Below are 20,688 nucleotides of genomic sequence, written 5' to 3' on the forward strand. Positions count from 1 at the left end.
TTAAAGTCTGTTTGCAAAGGTCAAAGGCCGCATGCAGTGACAGTAAATTGAAACTGTTACTTAGCTCTCAGCAAATGTTTTATAAGAATCATCAGGCATGGCTCTGTGGTTAAGAAACTTGCTTGGGAACCAAGTGGTTTCAGGTTCAATCCCACTGTGCAGTAGCTTGGGCGAGTGTCTTCTACTATAATCCAAGTCAACCAATTCCTTGTGAGCGAATTCGGTAGATGGAAACTGTGTAGAAGCCCACAAAGGCCAGCCCGGCGGTACTGGCAACGGCCATGCCCAAAATGGTGCATTTCATGTGTCACCCGCACATGAGCCAGTCCAGAGGCACTGGCAACGATCTCGCTCGAAAATCCTACGACGGCCCCGCACAGGAGCCAGTCCAGGGGCACTGGCAACGATCTCGCTCGAAAAATTTCATGTGTCACCCACACAAGAGCCAGTCCAGGGACACCGGCAACGATCTCGCTCGAAAATCCTATGACAGCCCCGCACAAGAGCCAGTCCAGGGGCACTGGCAACAGCCACGCCCAAAATGGTGCATTTCATGTGTCACCCGCACATGAGCCAGTCCAGGGGCACTGGCAACGATCTCTCCTTCAAAACAGGAAATCCAAAATTGAGCATCCATTGGAAATCATAACTCTGTAGTGAAACCTCTCTCTCAGGTATTCATTTACAAATAATAACGAAGCGGCTAACATCTAGCCTTCGGCCTGCTTGGACCCTTGTGTCCATCACCCTGATTGGCTCTTATTTGTGTGGCATTTGTCAACAGTTCTTTTTCGCACCAGGGTGCATACCGTCCAATCATGGCCTTCTAATAAGGTCAAGTGAGAGAGTATTTCCTGGAGGCCTTGTTTATCTATAAATAAGCTTGCTTCAACCATGCCAGTTTGTCTCGACTTCAGACCTCTCACAGGTCTGGTCGTTTGACCACACACTAACCAGCCAGTTTCCAGCGATGACGCCAATACCACCGATCTACTGTTTACTACAATGTCGTCGCCGGCAGCACCACCACCAGAGTTCACACCAACAACAGTAACTGCGGTTTCATCTCAACACTGTTTGAGTGGATTGTTTCCACCACGAAGAACAGCCAGAACAACCTGCAAGAATATTCTGTACCAAGCAACTGGTCTACAGCATCAACACTCAACATGTGACACCACAGCTCTGCTCTTCGGCCACGACTTCTTGTACAGACATCTTGTGTTCAGGACTCTTATAGTCTCTGTTACAGACTCTTATTCAATGCTCTGTATTTCTTAGCCACACATACACACATATTGTTGTATACACACTATTGTACACGAAGGCCTGTCTTATTGTGTTACTTGTATTCTCACACACACACATTGTTGTATACATATTCTTTACACGATGGTCCGTCTTACACATTGTATTGTTTATATTACCGCATGCACGCACACACAGTTCACTATGTTAATAAACCTACTCTCTATATATATCTAACGGTTGTCTCTGTCACTCTCTTTCCTTTACTAGTACTTGCTCGCATCTCACATTGCGAACCTTCTTATGTTATATAACATGTTTTTGTGGCGACCGTGCGACGCGTTAAAAGGAGCTTTCTCCCATTCGTCGCCATCTCCTTTGTTCGCACGGTCGTTCTTTTAGAACCCTTTCCTCTGGTTGATGCCACAAAACATTGACTAAGAATCAACAGTTTGATTCCAATATCAACAATTAGTTTAAAATGTAGAAATGTATTCTTCATTTAATCCTAGAATAATCTTACAAAAATAAATAAACATTCAATTACAATTTAATTGTTTATTTTGTAAATATAAATGATTAAATTTCTTTTTTCATACAGGTATGATTATTTTTCTGTAGGTCCAGAAGGAAAACATTTATCTTCTGTTTATTTCCATTCATGAATTTGACGTTCTGATACATAATTACCACGTGGTTCTTTAACATTCGGCGGCAGTAAGGCAAGATACACTGGAGTATCAGCACCTTTATTAAAGAGAAATGAAAAGAGAGAGGGAGAGAAAAAATATTTATGACAAAGTTGATATGTTTTAGGGAAAACATAATATATGAAATAGAGTTTATAATATCTGTTCAATGGGAATGATTCAATCTACCACCATTCCAAGTTTCTTGCTTTCTGCATCTTGTCACCTAAACAAGTGTACAAGGTGAGAAATATGGACTAGCAACAGACTAAACCATCAACTTTGAATGAACACCATTACTCAGAGTTATTTAAATCTAATTGCTTACTCCTATCAACTGTATCTATGTTTTGCTGCTATTTTCTATATTTAAGTACTATTGAATTATTACTGATTCCCCATCCCTTAACGACTTTTATTATTTCTTCACTCCTAAAGATGGTAAGATACCAGAAAAAATGTCTAACAATGATATTTGTTCCAGTTCTTTGCATTCTAAGTCTAAATACTACAAAGACCAGTTTCGCTTTTCATCCTTCTAGAGACTGCTTGATTTATCTCCTCTTCCTTTGAGTTGCGTTGTGATTCTAGTTCCATAGATGTCTTATATTAAATCCCTAATCCATGCTGATTGGTGCATTCAACTAAAAATTAAGCTTTTGTGTAAACCAGATTAGTAGGTTATCTGGTGGTTGGCTGATTTTTTAAAGTCAATGTTGCAAATGATTAAGGTAATTTGCCTCACATTACCTCAGGTAGGATCCTTGACTCCTCTTTATTCTTAGTACCATACCCACAGCCTCCAGGCACATGGCCAAAGTGACACACAGCAAAAGGGTCTCCAGAATCATGTAGTTCTAAAGCAAACTTGTTAACTACACAGCAATGCCCTGTATTTTACACAAACACACTGATCCTCAAAACAAACAAAATTATCAAATAGATGGAAACGCTTACCTTCATCTATAGTTTTATGGCCTTTGTGGCTTGTCATATCAGTGTCAACATAGCCAGGACAACACTGAAAAAGAGAAGACATATTATTACCATTGTTGTGGCAGAAGACAAAAATGGTAGAATGCAGGGAAATAAATATTGTGGAAGTCAGTTCTATTCCTTTATTATGTCCACTGTTCAAATGCTACCCATATCAACTTTGTTTATTATCCTTCTGGGGTCAATAAAATAAGATATTTGCCTAGTACTGGATTGATAATATCAGCTACACCTCTCTTTTCGAAAACATACTACCTTATGTCTAATTTAGAAATTATTAATATTAGTGTTTATCATGGTAGAAGCAGATTCTGTAAAACACTGATTGAAATGCTTTCTAGCTTTTAGTTAAAGTAACTTTACTAAACTGGCCTCAGTCCTCAGAGATATCTGATCTCATACCCTAACCACTCAAAAACACCTGACTTGTCTCTCCTTCAATGCTTAGGCCCTGCACAAGCCACTATATCAAATTCTTTTTCAGAATATCTTTCCTGGAGATGCTAACTTGTAACAGTGTAAGTAAAGTATTAATGGCATCAATTTCATTGGTTTGGAGGGTATGCAGAAAGCCTTAAGAATTGCCTCTTCAACGAAAACCAGCAAGCAACAAATAGATAAATAAAAATACTTTAAATAAATTATAAAAAATGAAATTGATAATTACCGCATTAACAACAATATCTTCCTTTCCTTCGCTGTCAATATCTTTCTGTTGGATTATAGACATAGCAGTTACTCCCATCTTGGAAACACCATATGCTGATGAAGGCCAACCTTTTGCAGCATGATCACCATTTTTCACATCACTGATGTAAAAATTTAAAATAAATGAAGTTATGTTGACAGATTAAACATTTAATAATTAAATGTAGTATTTTGATTATGTAATTTACATAGCGTAATTTCTAATAATTTTTTTGTAAATGTAACATAATTAAGATGGTGTAATTAAATATCATATAATCAATCCCAGTATATCTATCACAGAGTACATGTTGAAAATGTACTCAGTGGCATATTTAACCCTTTCGATACCAACCCAGCTGAAACTGGCTCTGGATCTGTAGCACAAATGTCTTGTTTTCATAAGTTTTGCATTAAAATCTTCCACTAAACCTTAGTCACAATTTATGTTCCTAACACTAGCTTTAGGATAACTAAGTTATTTTGTTGTATTTGTCATACTTAAAATTAACTAAAAGAAACACAGAGCATCTCAAAATAAATACAGTAATGAAAGGGTTAAACTATGGACTCATACCAAATGATACACATGGAGTTCTAAATACTGGTTATCTGTTGTGCAATTTAAGTAATAATTTGCACTATATATTTATGTATGTGTGTGTGTGTATATATACATATATATATAAACACACACACACATACACACATCAACAGTTTTGGAAACAATATCAAATGTACAATGAGGATAAACTATAGCTATATATCTCACAGATTTGTTGACAGAAACACATATAGAGTCCCACTCTTTCCGTGTCAGCAGTTTTAGTCAAACAATATAGCCTGAACACAACAATAATGTAAATTGAATGTTGTCTTATAATATTTATGATGGAACTGCATAACATCTCCAAGATGAAATTAATACATACGTGACAAACTGAGCCATCAAATTTTCTAGTTGAGGAACAGTCAAGTCTGCAGCAGTAAATTTCTCTCTCAGTTCTTTTGAGCATTTCTCAAGTGACATTGTGGAAACCATACTGGAAACATTAACCACTCTAAAACATAAACAAATAAGTTTGACTTTTTTATAAAAGGTAGAGATAGAACAAGGTTAAGGTATTATTGGTTTGCTGACATTGTGTTTTATAGGTCTCTGATTACTAATCTATTTACTTAGATTTTAACACAAAACAATCTTCACTTTAAGACTAAACTACTTCATTTTATTATTTTACTGGTTTCAGTTATTCACCTATGACCATACTGGACCAAAGTTCTCAACAATATAGCTGATTAACATCAGCCCCAAAACTTATTGTATAATGCTTATTTTATCTTGATTAATATCACCTGTAAAACTTATAGCTTGATACTTAGAAGATATATGTATATAACAGAGTGGAGCTTGTACTCAGAATCTAAAGGAATGCAACTAAATACCACAAGATTTTAGATTTTCCAGAAATGAAGACAAGATGTTTGTGGGAACTCCTGCATGGTGAAGCCCTAATTTTCATAGTTAAAGCAGTCAAAGAATTAGGAGAAAGGTCTAAAGTCAAAGATAAGTTTAGGGCACCAGAAAATGAAATAGATCACAACTACTGACAGTGAAGTTGGAAGTAGATAAAAATATACTTAGTATACTGAAAGGGAATCAATAGGAACTTTACACTGTCTACATAGTTCAGGCTATAGGTACAGTGGGATTAAAGGCAGACTAACAGAAAAGGAAGACTTCATATATAATAGATGTATAGGAGTTGTTATAAGTAATTATTTCAATTGCTCAGAAAGGAAGGTAGAAGTAGTTGAGAGCTCTAGCTATCTTTGAGACCTATTCAGCCACAGAGGTAAGTGTTGTGAAAGTTTAGCAGTAAGAGTAAGAGTAGAGTGGGAAAAGTTCAGCTGTTGGCAACAAAAAGCTTCTCTCCCTGAATGGAGGGTATATTGTATGTTAAGACTTATGTATATGATAGCTAAACATTGGCATTAACCCCCTAATATATATATGAAGTTTGTAAAGAAGTGAGGCCAGCATATTCTACGAGATGAGTAATATCAGCGTATTATGAATGACTGTTTGTAGAGAAAAAACTTGGCATTAGAATATCAGCCATAATGTACAGAAAAGATGGTTCCAGTATGGGCATGCCATATATAAGAAGAACACTAACTGGATGTAAAAATGTCAAATATGCCAGTGGAGGGAGTTTTCAGAAGACTAAAGAACAGGTGAGTAAAAGTAAGAAAGTGGACAGCTCAAAAGGAAACAACAAAGGAATGTAACAAATGGATAAAGCACTATGTTGTTATGGACCTGTCCAATCACTGACAATTTGGAAAACTAAAGGGGTAATGATGTTGAAGAGTTGCTCAACGTTTTATTAACATCATTCACTTTTCATTAAATGAACCACACATCCTATATGTAGAAATATTTATGAGGTGTCTACATGTAAATGAAACAGATGTGACATTGACAGTGGGATGGGGACCTTGTGTATTTCAGAAAAATTAAATATTGCAGTAGTTCAATTTCTGGTTATATATGTTCGTATTAATGTAGGTTGTTAACCCAAAATAACCTTTGCTGCAAGATTAGGTACTATTTTTATATAATTACTTTTGCTAATGAGATTTTATTTAAAGAGTAACAAAATAGATTCTTGATCATGTGCTAGTTCTTTATTATATGATTTCATTAACTCGGTTTCCAGCCTGAGATAATTATCACAGCAAGTTTAAATTTTTGTTTTAGTATTATGTGTAAAAGGTTACATCACATGCTGTGAGGTGCCCAAAAATAATAACCTTCTACACATAGATGAAACAGAAAGATTCAAAGGGAGAGCACTATAAAGACTAGCATAAAGACACCCCCCACCACACACCTTCTGCATATATACATGTGTATACATACCTAGCATGAGGACGCAACAGCGGAAAGATTTGTTGACAAACATTCAAAGTTCCAGTGAAGTTACATCTCACTGTCACTTCTGTTTGTTCAGTGAAAGGAGCTGTTGATGCTTGCTAGAATATAAAAAATACAAAATTAATTTGCTGTTAATTCATTAATACTACTATTATTACATGGAAAAATGCGAGCAAGAGAAATAATATTCTTAAGAATATAAACATGGAAAAGTACAGGACAAGTTATTACACTTGGAAAAGTTAAGGTCAAGTTATTATATCTGGTAAAGTACAGAACAACTGTCAGTAATGTGAGGGTTGGCAACGAGTATAGTGAAAAATTCCGGGTAGAAGTAAGGGTTCATCAAGGATCAGTCCTCAGCTGCCACTTGTTCATTATAGTCCTCTAGGTAATAACAGAAGAATTCAAGATAGGTTGCTTCCGGGAGCTCCTCTATGCTAATGACCTTGTTCTAATAGCTGAGTCACTACCAGAACTAAAGAAGTTTCAGGTATGGAAGCAAGGTCAAGAATTGAAGGGCCTTAAAGCTAACCTAGCAAAAACCAAAATCTTTAGTAAGTAGGAAGGCGGACAAATCGCAAATCCCTTTTTGTGTGTGGAAGATGCACAAGTGCAATAAACACCGAAAATGTACAAAAAACAGATTTCATTACATGCCAGGGGGAAAGACTAGAAGCAGTTGATAGCTTCCACTACCTAGGTGACCAAGTCTGTAGTGGGGGTGGATGCACTGAGAGCATAGCTGCTAGAATAAGAATAGGCTGAGCAAAGTTCAGAGAGCTCCTTCCTCTGCTGGTAACAAAGGGCCTCTCACTCAGAGTGATAAGTAGACTGTATGATGCCAGTGTGCAAACAGTCATGCTACATGGCAGTGAAACATAGGCTGTGACTGCTGAGGACATGCATAGGCTTGAAAGAAATGAAGCTAGTATGCTCCACTGGATGTGTAATGTCAGTGTGCATACACAACAAGTCTACAAAAACTTTGATCACAGGTCAACTTAAAAGAGGCTTGACCTAGAGCTAAACAACAGCAGCAACTAGTACAGAAAGGTGGATACTACCTTGTAAGCTATACCAGCATTGTTGACAAGGATATCAAGGCCTCCATAGGTTTCTTTCAAATAGTTTGCAAAAGCAGAAATACTTTTAGTGTCTGTGATGTCAAGTTGATGGAATTTGGCCTGACATCCTTCCTTGCTGAGTTCTGCAATAGCTGTTTCCCCACGTCCAGCATCACGAGCTTGAGAAAATGAGAGAAAGACAGTTGTAAGTTTTAGAGAATTGACAAAATCTACATAATGCACAGTCTAGAGGTAAAGATTAATTTATTCTACAGTTAATTCACATATAATATCCATTCATGTATAATTCTCACTACTAATTATAGACAATGAAACCTCAGTGAAAATATAACTTGTATATAATACAGATTGGTTCTTCTTTAGAAATAGAAAAATAAAAAGAATTTAGTCAGATTTATTATTATTGTTGTACAAAATCTGAAGACAAAGCAAAAAGTAATTTTGAAAGTGATATTTAAACTTGATTGGTTTAGGCAATAAAAGGTGTCCAGTAGTGCCTTAAATCACAACCAGTAACTTTTTTGTAATTTTTATCCACCTGAAGATCTAAATCAAGGTTGATGCGTCCCAGTTGATGTGTGTTCTTGTTAGCTTTTGATTCTCCTTCAGTACAGTACTTGCCACTCTGACACAAGCCTGGTAACATCTTACATTGTGGTTTTAGCTATTGTTTCTGTTCTTCATATTTAGCTAGTTTTTTATTGTCTAGTACAAGGGTACTCAAACTTTTCTTTCACCATACCCTGTCATCATGTCAAGAGATGTTAGTGTAACCCAATGGGAAGAATATAGTGAAAAATGGTTGGAGACCACTGAACAGGCAACAGAAATGTATTATTTATTACCAATTCAATTTAAACAGTTCAGATCCTGCTGCAGTCAACTTTGTTTTTCAACCTTCTAAGGTCAGTAAAATAAAATGCTTGTCAAGTACTGGATTTAAAATAATTAATTGCCTCCATCTCTCCAAACACAAATTCCCAGCCTTGCACTTTTATTACTTTTAAAGGATATAAATTTCATTAAACTTAGCATTACATTTTTAATAAGATGGATTAACTAGACTCTTTCTTACAAGTAACTCAATTGTAAGCAATTTTAGAGAGGCACACCAGCATATTATTCTCAAATCCTCGACTGACAGTTTTGCACAAAATTCCTTTTTTGGTTATACACCTTGCTGAAAACCCTTATTGACAATGATAAGTGAATGGGAATAACTAAAGACTCTCCTCACATTTTCTAGATATACAAGTTGCATTAAGTCAGTAATGGTTCCACTGTTTTTACAAACTTCACTCACCAACCACAATTTTTGTGCTATACTCTTAGGAGTGCACATACCCCAGCTTGAGAACAAATACAGCAATAATAATAACAATAAACTTACCTGTAGCTATCACATCTCCTTTGAACTTTTTACACAGAGCTCTAACAATGGCATAGCCAATCCCTTTGTTACTTCCTGTTACCTGATGAGGAGACAAATTAAAAAAATCATTATATATCTTTGAGATGAGTTCTTGCAAATAAAATTACAATTACATCATGTAATACTAAAGTATCTGAGCCATCAATAATGACAGAGTTATTGTTGAGAAACATTTCTTAAGTGAACATGAGGAGGCACTAACACACCTTGGCTTTCTGAATTTTCTGTGTTCCTAACTCTAACCCAGATTAGGTCATTTCACAGTGTAGGTTACACATGCTAGAGTAGCATCAAAATTCCTTATGATAGTTGCGATGCCGGGTGAATCATCTGAACATATAAACATTAAAACACTAAGACACATTGAAGATACTTGTTTCAGTCATTTGACTGTGGCCATGCTGGAGCACCACCTTTAGTCGAGCAAATCGACCCCAGGACTTATTCTTTATAAGCCTAGTACTTATTCTATCGGTCTCTTTTACCGAACCGTTAAGTTACAGGGAGGTAAACACACCACCATCGGTTGTCAAGCTTTGGTGGGAGGACAAACACAGACACACAAACATATACACATACATATGTATATATACATATATACAATGGGCTTCTTTCAGTTTCTGTCTACCAAATCCAATCACAAGGCTTTGGTCAACCCAAGGCTATAGTAGAAGACACTTGCCCAAGTTGCCACGCAGTGGGAATGAACCTGGAACCATGTGGTCGGTAAGCAAGCTACTTACCACACAACCACTCCTGCGCCTGAATGGACTTTTGAATGCAAAAAAAATAAACAAGACAACTCCAGCAAGTAAGTGGAGACCTTGTTTGAAAATTTAGAGTGTAAGATTTCTTTTGGTCTTAGTTGAAAAAAATCAAATCAAACTTAAGTGACATTGTTCTAAAGTAAGGCAGCAACTTATCTCAAAAGAACTTTTCAGATTACAATAATGATGGAGAAATCTCATAAATGTTGTGATGCATGACAAATTATGAAAATTTATGATCAAAACACAAGTTAAGCATTAAGAAAGCAGAATAAATTTTCAAATATAGACAACAAATGGAACTAAAAAGAACTATTGCAGTAAGAAAGTAGAAATGCTATTGGATAATTTAGAAAAGTTCAGACTGTTTCATTAAGCATTATGAGATCCTTGTAGGTTTTTAGTTGAACAAGTCAACCCCAGAACTTATTTCTTTCAGCCTAGTACTTATTCTATCAGTCTCTTTTGTCAAAATGGTAAATTATGGGGATGTGAATAAACCAACACTGGTTGTCAAACAGTAGTGGGGGACAAGGGCACACACACATATATAGGTATGTTGGTGCAAACAGGAAAAAACAGAACTCCAGATATGAGTATATCTATATATTTATATCAATGATTATGTGTTGTTAGCGATTTTGATGGAATTTATATTGCTTTCATTATTCAAAAATTACATTTGCTCTTCTTTTAACGTAACTATATTTCACAAAAGTAATTTAGCAATATATATATGTGTGTGTGTGTGTGTGTGTGTGTGTGTGTGTGTGTGTGTGTATAAAAATTTATGTAAGTATATTAAGTATATGATTTAACTTATAAAACAAAGTTCAACAAATTCAATCATATTTTTCATAACTGGAGGAGATTAGATGTTAGTATGGAATGAAATTATTTTTATTTATGTAGCTATACGATTGTTCCATACAGAAAGACAATAAATTCATTTTCAGAATCTGGGTTGTTAAAAAGTATTCGTCAGTGGCAAAAATTAAGGAAAGGGGGGGAAAAAAGCTAAGAAGACATTAGAATTACATAGGTATGCTGTTTGTAAGGTGTAATTGCTCTTAGAGACTGAAGGCTCTTATGATATCCTCTATATATATAAATATTTACTATCTTATAAAATTTTATAATTTATATTATATATCATTTTAGCAACTAGGTTTTATAACTATTTTTATTTATTTATCAAAAATGTTTACAATATTTAAAACAATTTTTAAGTATTAATATTCTTATATATTATTATAATGTATATAGTTTTTTTTGTAATGTAACAATGTATGTTTGTATGTATGTAAACCCACATGGCTATTATACATTCAGGCCTGTATATATAAACATTATTTACGAACATTTGTATACATTAATCATTATATATATATACATATACACACACACACACACATTATTGTATGTATAGGTGTCTGTGTTTTTTCGTTTATATACATATATCCTTGTACTGATATGTACATGCATTAACTCTGAAGGATAAAGCTATGTATGACAACTTTTTGTATGAGCACATCCATCTCCATATGATGTAAATGTTCTTAATTTAAATTTTTTCTTTATTGCATCTGTATATATAAAAGGCAGGATGTGTGTGTGTGTGTGTGTACGTGAATGTAGTTTATGCACGTCCACAAATTAGCACGCATGTCACTCCAATTTTAGGAGGACATTCGTCATGACCCTATCTGCATTTTCGTTAACTTTTTCTCTCAGAGGCACCCGCATATTGCTGTAAAAATCGATTCTCAACCATAACTTTTACCAATTTTGAAGTTTGCTAACATGGCGAAGTCAAAGTGTGAGTATGCGCGTGAAGGAGAGAGACAAATTGTGTTGATGTATGTGTGAGAGTTAGAGATTGTTTGCCAGTGTCTAACAAAAACAAGGTAAAGAAAAAGTGGGAGAGGGAGACAGAAAGTGTCTAACGAAAGAAAAGGAAGATAGAGTGTCAGCGTTCATCAAAAATGAAAATGTAAAATGCTTTTTTTTCTTCTTAAACATGAGATATAGGTTCAAATATAGGATGTTTTTGAAAGACACTATATTTTATAATGAGATTATATATACTTTCTCACACAACAATTAAAATACATTAAATAGACATGACTCTAAGAACAATTACACATTACAAACACGATATCCATGTAATTCTGTCTTTTTAGCTTTTTTTTCCCCCCTTTCCTTAATTTTTGTTACTGACAAATACTTTTTGACAACCCAGATTCTTAGAATGAATTTGTCTTCCTGTATGAAACGATTGTATAACTACATGAATAAAAATAATTTCAATCCATCTAATCTCCTCCAAGTTAAATCATATACTTAATATACGTCATAAGTTTTCATATCTACGCTAATTTACACCAGTAAATTAAAGTATGAAGAAACAACATTAGAAATCTTTTGGAAACTACTCCAATTAAAGGACGAATTCACATTCAACCCTTTAAAAAAATATATCTACGGATATATGTATAAACTTATAAATATATATATATATAAATATATATATATATATACACATATATATGACAGGTTTCTTTCAGTTTCCATTTACCAAATCCACTCACAAGGATTTGGTTGACCCAAGGCTATGGTAGAAGACACTTGCCCAAGGTGCATGGAGTGGGACTGAACCCATAACCATGTGGTTGGAAAGCAAGCTTCTTACCACACAGCCACCTCCTGTGCCTACGTCAACTTTTGTTTAATATAATGTGCATACTTGACTTATACATTAAGGGTAGTGTTACTAAATAAAATGAGCAGGCTAGTGTTTATTAAAAAGAGACTTCCATTCATGTGACATTGTTCTGAATACATTCAGGACAGAAGCCAACACATCAATTGTTGCTATTTATACATGTCATTGTATTTAACAGGTTCTGTATTTGAAAACAGAATTCCTAATTCAGGTCACTGCTAACTCTGTATTTAGATTCTTTTTAAGTTTGTACACATTCATTGGTTTTGTAGTTGAGTCTCAACTCAGTCCTAATCAGGCAAACTTAACGGCTAAAAGAAACTTGTTTACCTGTAAAACACCCACAGCATACACAATCTTTGTTTTGTCCTGTACTGTCTATAATGTTTTTAATGTAAACCCTTTGTAACCAATAAAAAAAGAATCATTATTGTTATTATTATTATCATTATTATTATTAGAAATTGTGTTGCATTGTCTACTAATATCTAGCATTCTTCAAATTGGTAGGGTTTGGTTTGAGGATTAAATCAAGAAGGGATTTTCAAAGACCTGTTTGCCTGAATGAGTGTTTATTCAGTTTATCATCATCATTTTTGATCAACATCATTTTCACTTTCCTTCCTCTCTCATTCTGTACCCCTATTCAACTATGAAAGAGAGATATATCTCTGAATGAGGACTTGAATTGCTATAACTCATCCCAGTTTGGTAAGCGGATGTACAACGAAACTGACAATGATAATAGTGACAGAGAAGTATCAAGCTAAAAGGTTTTTCAAAACATGCATATCTTACAGATAGAAATCAAAAGTGAGTGAAAGACCAAAGATGTTCAACAGCACTTTTATATTTGCATCTGGAGAATGAGGCACTAACCATGATACTTACAGGCTCCACAAGACAAGTGAGCTTGAAGCTCTTAATGTTATATTTAAATAGTTGCAGGTCCACACTTGTAAGGAAGACTGGACTGGTTAGTGCAAGGCTGAAGGTGTGGATACACCAAAAGTGATGAGAGGTGGAAAGACAAATGGATCAGGGGTAACTGAGTGGTGGAGTTACAAGCCCACCCAGCTCTGAAGAAAAGGGACCATTACAGTAGTGACAAGAAAAAAAAAAAAACCCAAAATACTATGAGACAGTACACCAGCGGGTCAAAAGTTGGAATATGTCTGTTAATGAGTAAATGCCAATTAGCCAAGTGGTCTTTTCTGAATGCAGTGGAAGATGTTTGTGTGCTTAGCAGCACCATCGCAAATGTGGGGGCAGCACTCCATTGTGATCCCCACTTGAGCCTTGTAGGTGCATGGCTTAGTGGTTGAAGAGTTGGAATCATGATCGTAAGATTGTGGTTTTGATTCCTGGACGGAGGAATGCATTGTGTTATTGAGAAAAACATTTCATTTCAAATTGCTCCAGTCTACTCAAACAGCAAAACTGTGAGAGACTGGCATCCCAACCACGGGGAAATATACACACCATGGAAACCAGCACTATGTGAGTCTGTATGATTCAGGAAGGAACTTGTAGAATGGCAGTAGTTGCTGGGGGCTGAAATATTTTCAGACCCTAATTGGATGTTATTTCATATTTCAGTAGTTACAGAAGCAGAAGTAAATTTTTAAGAAATATACATTTTTGTAGCTGCATATAAACAGAAATTTAAATTTTGTCATATCTGTTTTTGTTTCACAATCATTTTGATGCATCTATTAAATAAGAAACAATTGTTAAAATCATAAGAACCCCACAACTTTAATTTCTTAAAGCAAAATATCTTTTAATCATTTCACGATATTACTACCTTCATCTGGTGATGGTGTAATATTGCAGAGAACAATAGAATAATGGGTCAAATGCCTACTATATTTAGTTATACTCCCATAACAGTTGAATTTGACACCACGTTTGACATGGAAATCACGAGTTAATCATGCATGCAAACCCCATTTCAGTCCAATCAACACTATTTGTTCACATGATAGTCTAGTGGCATGACTAAGATGTTCTGTGAACAGAGACTTCAAATACAGCTCATTTTAGCACAAAAAGAGCAGAGGGAATTCAGTCTTTGGTGGAGTTTGCTTTCAACTCATTGCTCTTCTCAAAGCTACATATTTAACATGGCACAGTAGATAGACAAACATAGTAACAAGAATATTTGATATGCAAAAATCAGTTTAAATGTGAATTTCTGATGAAGATCTTCTTCACCTGTAATATACGTCATTTTATATAAAATTTACTCTTCTTGTATTGCATGAACAGCTGGATTAATGTAGCAATAAATGATGTCTATAAACTTACAAGCCTTTATTCATGACCTTGCTACACTCCTTTACATTGTGAGTTCAAATCCTTGCCTTTCATTGTTGTGGAGCCACTAAAATTAGTACTAATTAAATATTGCTATCCATACATTCAACTGTTTCTCCTTCCCAAAATGTGTGGTCTAAATTAGAAATCCTTTTTGTTAAAGAATTTTTTTTTTTTTTGTTAAATCGTAATCTTCCATATCGAAAACATATGAAACTGAAAAAAAATTATTTTTTAAATTACTGGTTCAAACATTATAGAGTGGGGGTAATTCTGAGGACCCATTTTTCCATCAATAGCATTACCACATATAGTGAGGCCACATGGTGTATTACGATTTTCGCAAGAGTACAAATTCATAATTAGTCGACGCCGTGCCAACCACTGAAGAATCTTGTCTCGTGATTCGGCTAATAGAGTGAAATTTCAAAACTGACTCAGGGTCGAGGACTTCAAGTTCAGGAACAATGAATATCAGTGTCGCTGGTCTCCTACATGCCATTTCGACCGATTCGAAAGTAAAACTGATTTCGGTGTAAATAAACAAACGAGAATCTATTATCTCCCCGAGTTGTTATTTCCCCTTTCAATTTTAAACCCTCTAAACTGAAAGATTACGAACTATTTTTTTTTAAACACAATCTGTAAATAAATTCAGTTCAAAGTGTACTAATTAGAAATATAGTAACAAACTTGGCAAAATGATTGTCAATATACCACACATTTTTATTTCCGTGCTAATAAAGTTTATTATAAAGACAAAACAACTTGTTTTAAATCTCTGAGTGACTGTTACAGTTTATTATATTTAGTACACCCAAAACCTGACTGAATATTGATTGTAAACTTGATTTTAAATAGATTCTAACAAGTCAGTGATTATCCACTGATTCGTATAGGAAACCTTTATGTTGAGTAAAGGAATACAAAATCGATGATGAGGATTTCTAACCAAATACACGTTTCCTTGATAAATATTGTCATTGTTGAAGGTAAAAACGGTAAAATTGTCTGTTTCTTTTTTTTTTTCTAGAAGATTCATTTAAATCAATGTATTATCGAAATGTGAGACGTTCTGATAAATCGACCGACCTACGACGAAAGTTTTATTAATTTTTTTTTACGGACTCCCACGTTTTAGGCTATGGAGATTCCGATTCTGAAAAAAAATTTTTTGAAAAATTTCAATCCCCCCCCCCCCCACCAAGCAGGCTATTTACATGCTAGAAATAACAGCCAAATCTCACAAAACTAGTGTTAGGGTTAGGGTTAGGGTTACGGTTACGGTCAGGGTTAGGGTTTGAGTTAGGGTTAGGTTTACCCTGTGGACCTATATAAAAACCGGGGGGGGGGGGGGGGGGGAATCGAAATTTTGAAATTGAAATTTTTGAAAATCTTTTTTCAGAATCGGAATCTCCATAGCCTAAAACGTGGGATTCCGTAAAAAAAAAAAAATAAAACAAGGGGGGAAAGGTTCAGATTACATATAGTCCATCTGGACCGTTTTGTCATTGTTAGATATAGCAGGTGAGAGGCCATGAAGGTGCTTGGCTGGTCCACCGACACTGCTTCTGTTATGACCCGCACTAAAATCCCGAGTACTTGAGGTTACCCAGACATTTTTTAACGGGTAAAACCAGTATTCCTTATTGTAGTCTGCAATTGTGTGTATACACCTTTTTAACCCACCTTTTTTTTTCTAACGTTATTGCTAAACTACTTCCCTGAAATACAATTAAGTTAAAAGTAAATATAATTTTTGAATAATTAAAGCAATGTATATACCAGCACAATCGCTAACAATACACAGTAATTGATATATATTCAAAACAATAATAATAATAAAAAAGGATTATAAAGTTGCCAAACTATTGACATGGAACCAACGAGAAATAACCGAATGCACCAGAAACAGGCTACAAATAAATCCCTCACAGGAAACAAAAACGCGAATAGCAAATCTTGATAAAGTTTACGACGAGTTTTAGAAAAGCTATTACCACTTCAAGAATGAAGGAAAAAAGCAAACAATTTATAAGCAAAAATGTAAAATTTTGAAATCGTGGAGGAAAAAATTCCTTTTAGAATCGTAACTTACCACAACAAATATATTTATAATGATGCAATATTTTTTTATTTTCTTATATAACATAAACATGTACATCTTTTAGAACATTGTCAGTTTATAAGATTTTGCTGGCAAATTTTTTAATTAACATAAACATTTATTTATTGGGTTGGTGCATAATTATTGCGGCTTTTTTTCAACAAATTTTATTTAACAAAAACAATAACATGTCACAAAAACATCTTTAAACGATTATTCCAGAGTATATTCACCATCTATTTCAATTACTGCTTCTCATTTGCTAGGCAGACGGTCAGACCGTCATTTAAATATGTTTTTGTTGAATAAAATGTGTTGAAAAAAAAAAAAAAAAGCCGCAATAATTATGCACCAACCCAATACATGAAAAAAATTACCGGAGAACTTTTATCTAATTCTTCCAAATCTTTCTCTTAAAACTGTATTGACACCATTTGTGGGGATTTTTTTTTTATCACAGCAACTGGTCGCGCACCACAAAGTTTATTGGAACCTACTGAAGCAAGCTAGCAAGCTCGCAGTATTACCACGGTCGATGGCGACGCTAAGGCGTTGAGAAAGCCAAGCGCCCTCACGGCTATCACCTGACACCTCGGTGAGGCGAGCTGCCAACATTAACAAGCACTTCGCAGCTAGTGGCCCAGTCCCTCCGAACGTCTCAAACCCTATACGTTGGAAGAGATAGTTTACTGTCAGGTTCCGATACTTTAGGGTTTTCTTCCGTTCGGCTACAAAAGCAGTGACCTTCACATTAACTGCAGTATCCAGGATATGGGCGGGAGCAAAGGAATCGCAAACTGTGGCGTCCCAAATGAGGTACCTACCTCTAACCCAGGGACAGAGGGTAAGACCATCTGGTCTCTTTCCATTACTTCTGGATAACCCCGACGGCTCCAGAACTGAGGAGATATTAATCCGAGCCAGGGTCCGCTTAATAATTAGGTTTAGCTCGGTGTGACGAGTGAAGCGACCAGCATTTTGTCCGGCGGGCTAACGATTTTTCCAGCTTGCCGCTTTTATATTTAAAATACTATTTGTTAGAATAGGAATTACATTTCGGAAATACCCGAAATCAAATGATTTGATTGTGTCGAGTTATATCGAAGGAATGCCTCCCCCCACTAAAAATTTCATTTTCTAGAAATTTGTGCCTTTTCTTTCTCATTAGGCAGTGACAGCTATCGCAAAACTTCACTTTAATTAGGTGAAGTATTAGAAATAACACATCATATACTGTGATACAACACTAACTTTCTGGGTATTAATTGTCTGGAACCTCTTATAATCCGCACCAATTTACAAGCAGGGACTTCAAATTCCTGCGGCTACCTAATTAGTTTACTGTTACCTTGCACAGTACCATATTAATAAACTTGTATCATTTATATTAAAGTGGTGGTTCCTTTGTTTAACTTACAATGTGCTGACCAAGGTGACTACCCTTAGTTTAGAAAAAGTAGAAATCCGGAAAAGCCTTGGAGCCAAAGTTTCAGGAAAACCGATGTTGTATCTGTACTAAAATGCAGACCTATATATGTATAGATAACACTACCGACATTAGTTTTGTTTGGGCTTATAAAAAGTATTTTAAAAAACGTCACGTAACGCGTGACCTTCTTCTCGGCGGTTAAGGAAGTCATAGAGATTGTTTGAATAATAGACGGAATGGTCACGGTTGGCTTGTCTTCGATCATACATCTGCTGGATCGAGATTCATTTGGTACCTAACGGCAACGGTAAACAAATCGGTGGTACAACAAAACTAAAGCTCTTAAAAGCACGAGTCCTTAACGAAAACATCAAGTCTGCGTAAGCACATGAAAGGCAAGCGCATTTAATTGGTCGCTTATTATTTTTTAGAATTACTTTTCTTTATATTTTTCGAGTAAAAAATTACTGGGCATATATTAGAGCTGTTGGTTAATAACTATTTGGATTCGAATAAATGTATGCGTATGAAGTAGGAGACTTACCACAGCTACTTGAACCATTCTGACAGGTGTGAACGACGTTGTATCAGTGAATGTCGATCTTGTCTAGTCATTGGTTAATATAAACCGTGCTACTGCTGGGTGGCCTCTTTATAACATGGTCTACTGGTTATGAGGTTTCACCGGTCTTAGTTTTTTTACTTGGTTGCAGGGTATCCTGTGTATGGACTCTCTCTGCGTCCGTATATGAACGTAAAACCCAAGGTAATCCCATAAACCGGCCTTATCTATCTTTAATATATACTTCTCTATAACTTAGTGTGCTTCTTTTTTTTTTTTTGGAGTTATGTTTACGGACGATATTTATATATCGTATCTCTTACTTGTTTCAGTCATTTGACTATAGCCATGCTGTAGCACCGCCTTGAAGTGTGTAAGTCAAGCGAATCGACCTTAGTACTTATTTTTTAAAGCCTGGCGCTTATAATATGGGGGCTTCTTTTTTTTTTCTTCGTCTAACTGTTAGGTTACAGAGACTTGTTTCAGTCATTTTGACTGCGGCCATGCTGGAGCACCGCCTTAAAGGGATTTTTAGTGGAGAACATCGACCTCAGGACTTATTCTTTGTAAGCCTAGTACTTATTCCTTCGGTCCCTTCTGCCTAACCGCTAAGTTACAGGGATGTAAACATACCAACATCGATTGTCAAACGATGGTGGGAGAACCAAGAAAGACGCACATAAATATACATACATATATATATATATACGACGGGCTTTTTTCAGCTTCTCCCAGGCTTTGGTCGGCCCGAGGGTCACGCAATGGGACTAAACCCAGAACCTTGTGGCTGGGAAGCAATATCCACACAAGTGTGCGCCCACCCCGATTTTGAGTCCTCGTAACTCCCAGAAAAATGGATATTTTTAAATGAAATCTTTTATGTATACGCTTCAGATGATGTAGATTCCAGTTATATTGGAATGAGTTGTGAAAACATTTTTTTTGTGGTTGGGGAGAGGAATTTCGGAAAATTCACATGAGTCGGCTTTGTTTCCTCAGAAGCTTAAGAAAAATTGATATTTTTTGGTAAAATTTTTTTTACAAATTTTTACACTGTAATGAGTGTGTAGATTACAATTATATTGGAATTTGATATGAAAAATAAAAAGTTGGTGGGCTCGCACACATACATATTGAGATATATCACATATATCTACAAGATGAAACTTGAAATTTTGAAAAAAATTGTGATGCATGTCAGTATGTATGTGTGCATGCTCACCATTTTCCTTTTTACATCGAATTCTGATATAATCATAATTTAGACACTCTGAATGGCATTTATGGAAAATTTTGTTTAAAAACAACAATTTTTCTGAAAATCATGAGGAAACAAAGCTGATTTGTTTGAATTTTCTGAAGCTTCTCAGAAAAAAATTTCACAACAAATTATAATATAAATGAAATTTACACTGTCTAAAGTATATTTGTAAAACATTTCATTGAAAAATATCCATTTTATCCACACAGGTAAAACCTTGACCAAAAATGCATAGAAATGTTTACTCTGGATGAATATGTACTGCAGCTGAACCAACTAAATATACATTACTGCTACAACCAAGGACATTAGGACTCTTATGCAGTAGAAACATGTTGGATTGGAATCTAAATGTGAATTTAATGAGAATACTTTAATAAACAAATTTGAAAACATGGAAAGAGTTAACTACCATCCTGCTTCATAAGAAAGGTGAT

At 35.2% G+C, this 20,688-nt stretch overlaps 1 protein-coding gene across 1 annotated transcript; it reads right to left on the reverse strand.

The window, feature by feature from the left end:
• Positions 1–1,791: 1,791 nt before the first annotated feature.
• Positions 1,792–19,370, reverse strand: LOC106869220 (carbonyl reductase [NADPH] 1). Its single transcript, XM_014914867.3, has 8 exons — positions 18,973–19,370; positions 9,040–9,121; positions 7,629–7,807; positions 6,547–6,659; positions 4,553–4,681; positions 3,601–3,742; positions 2,895–2,958; positions 1,792–1,995 (listed from the first exon to the last, which is right to left on the reverse strand). Exons 1-8 carry the CDS (start codon positions 18,988–18,990, stop codon positions 1,898–1,900), a joined length of 825 nt encoding a protein of 274 aa, XP_014770353.1. The 5' UTR covers positions 18,991–19,370; the 3' UTR covers positions 1,792–1,897.
• Positions 19,371–20,688: the final 1,318 nt, after the last annotated feature.

Source organism: Octopus bimaculoides, chromosome 8 (genome assembly GCF_046866305.1).
Source record: "Octopus bimaculoides isolate indiv1 chromosome 8, ASM4686630v1, whole genome shotgun sequence".
NCBI classification, from domain to species: domain Eukaryota; kingdom Metazoa; phylum Mollusca; class Cephalopoda; order Octopoda; family Octopodidae; genus Octopus; species Octopus bimaculoides.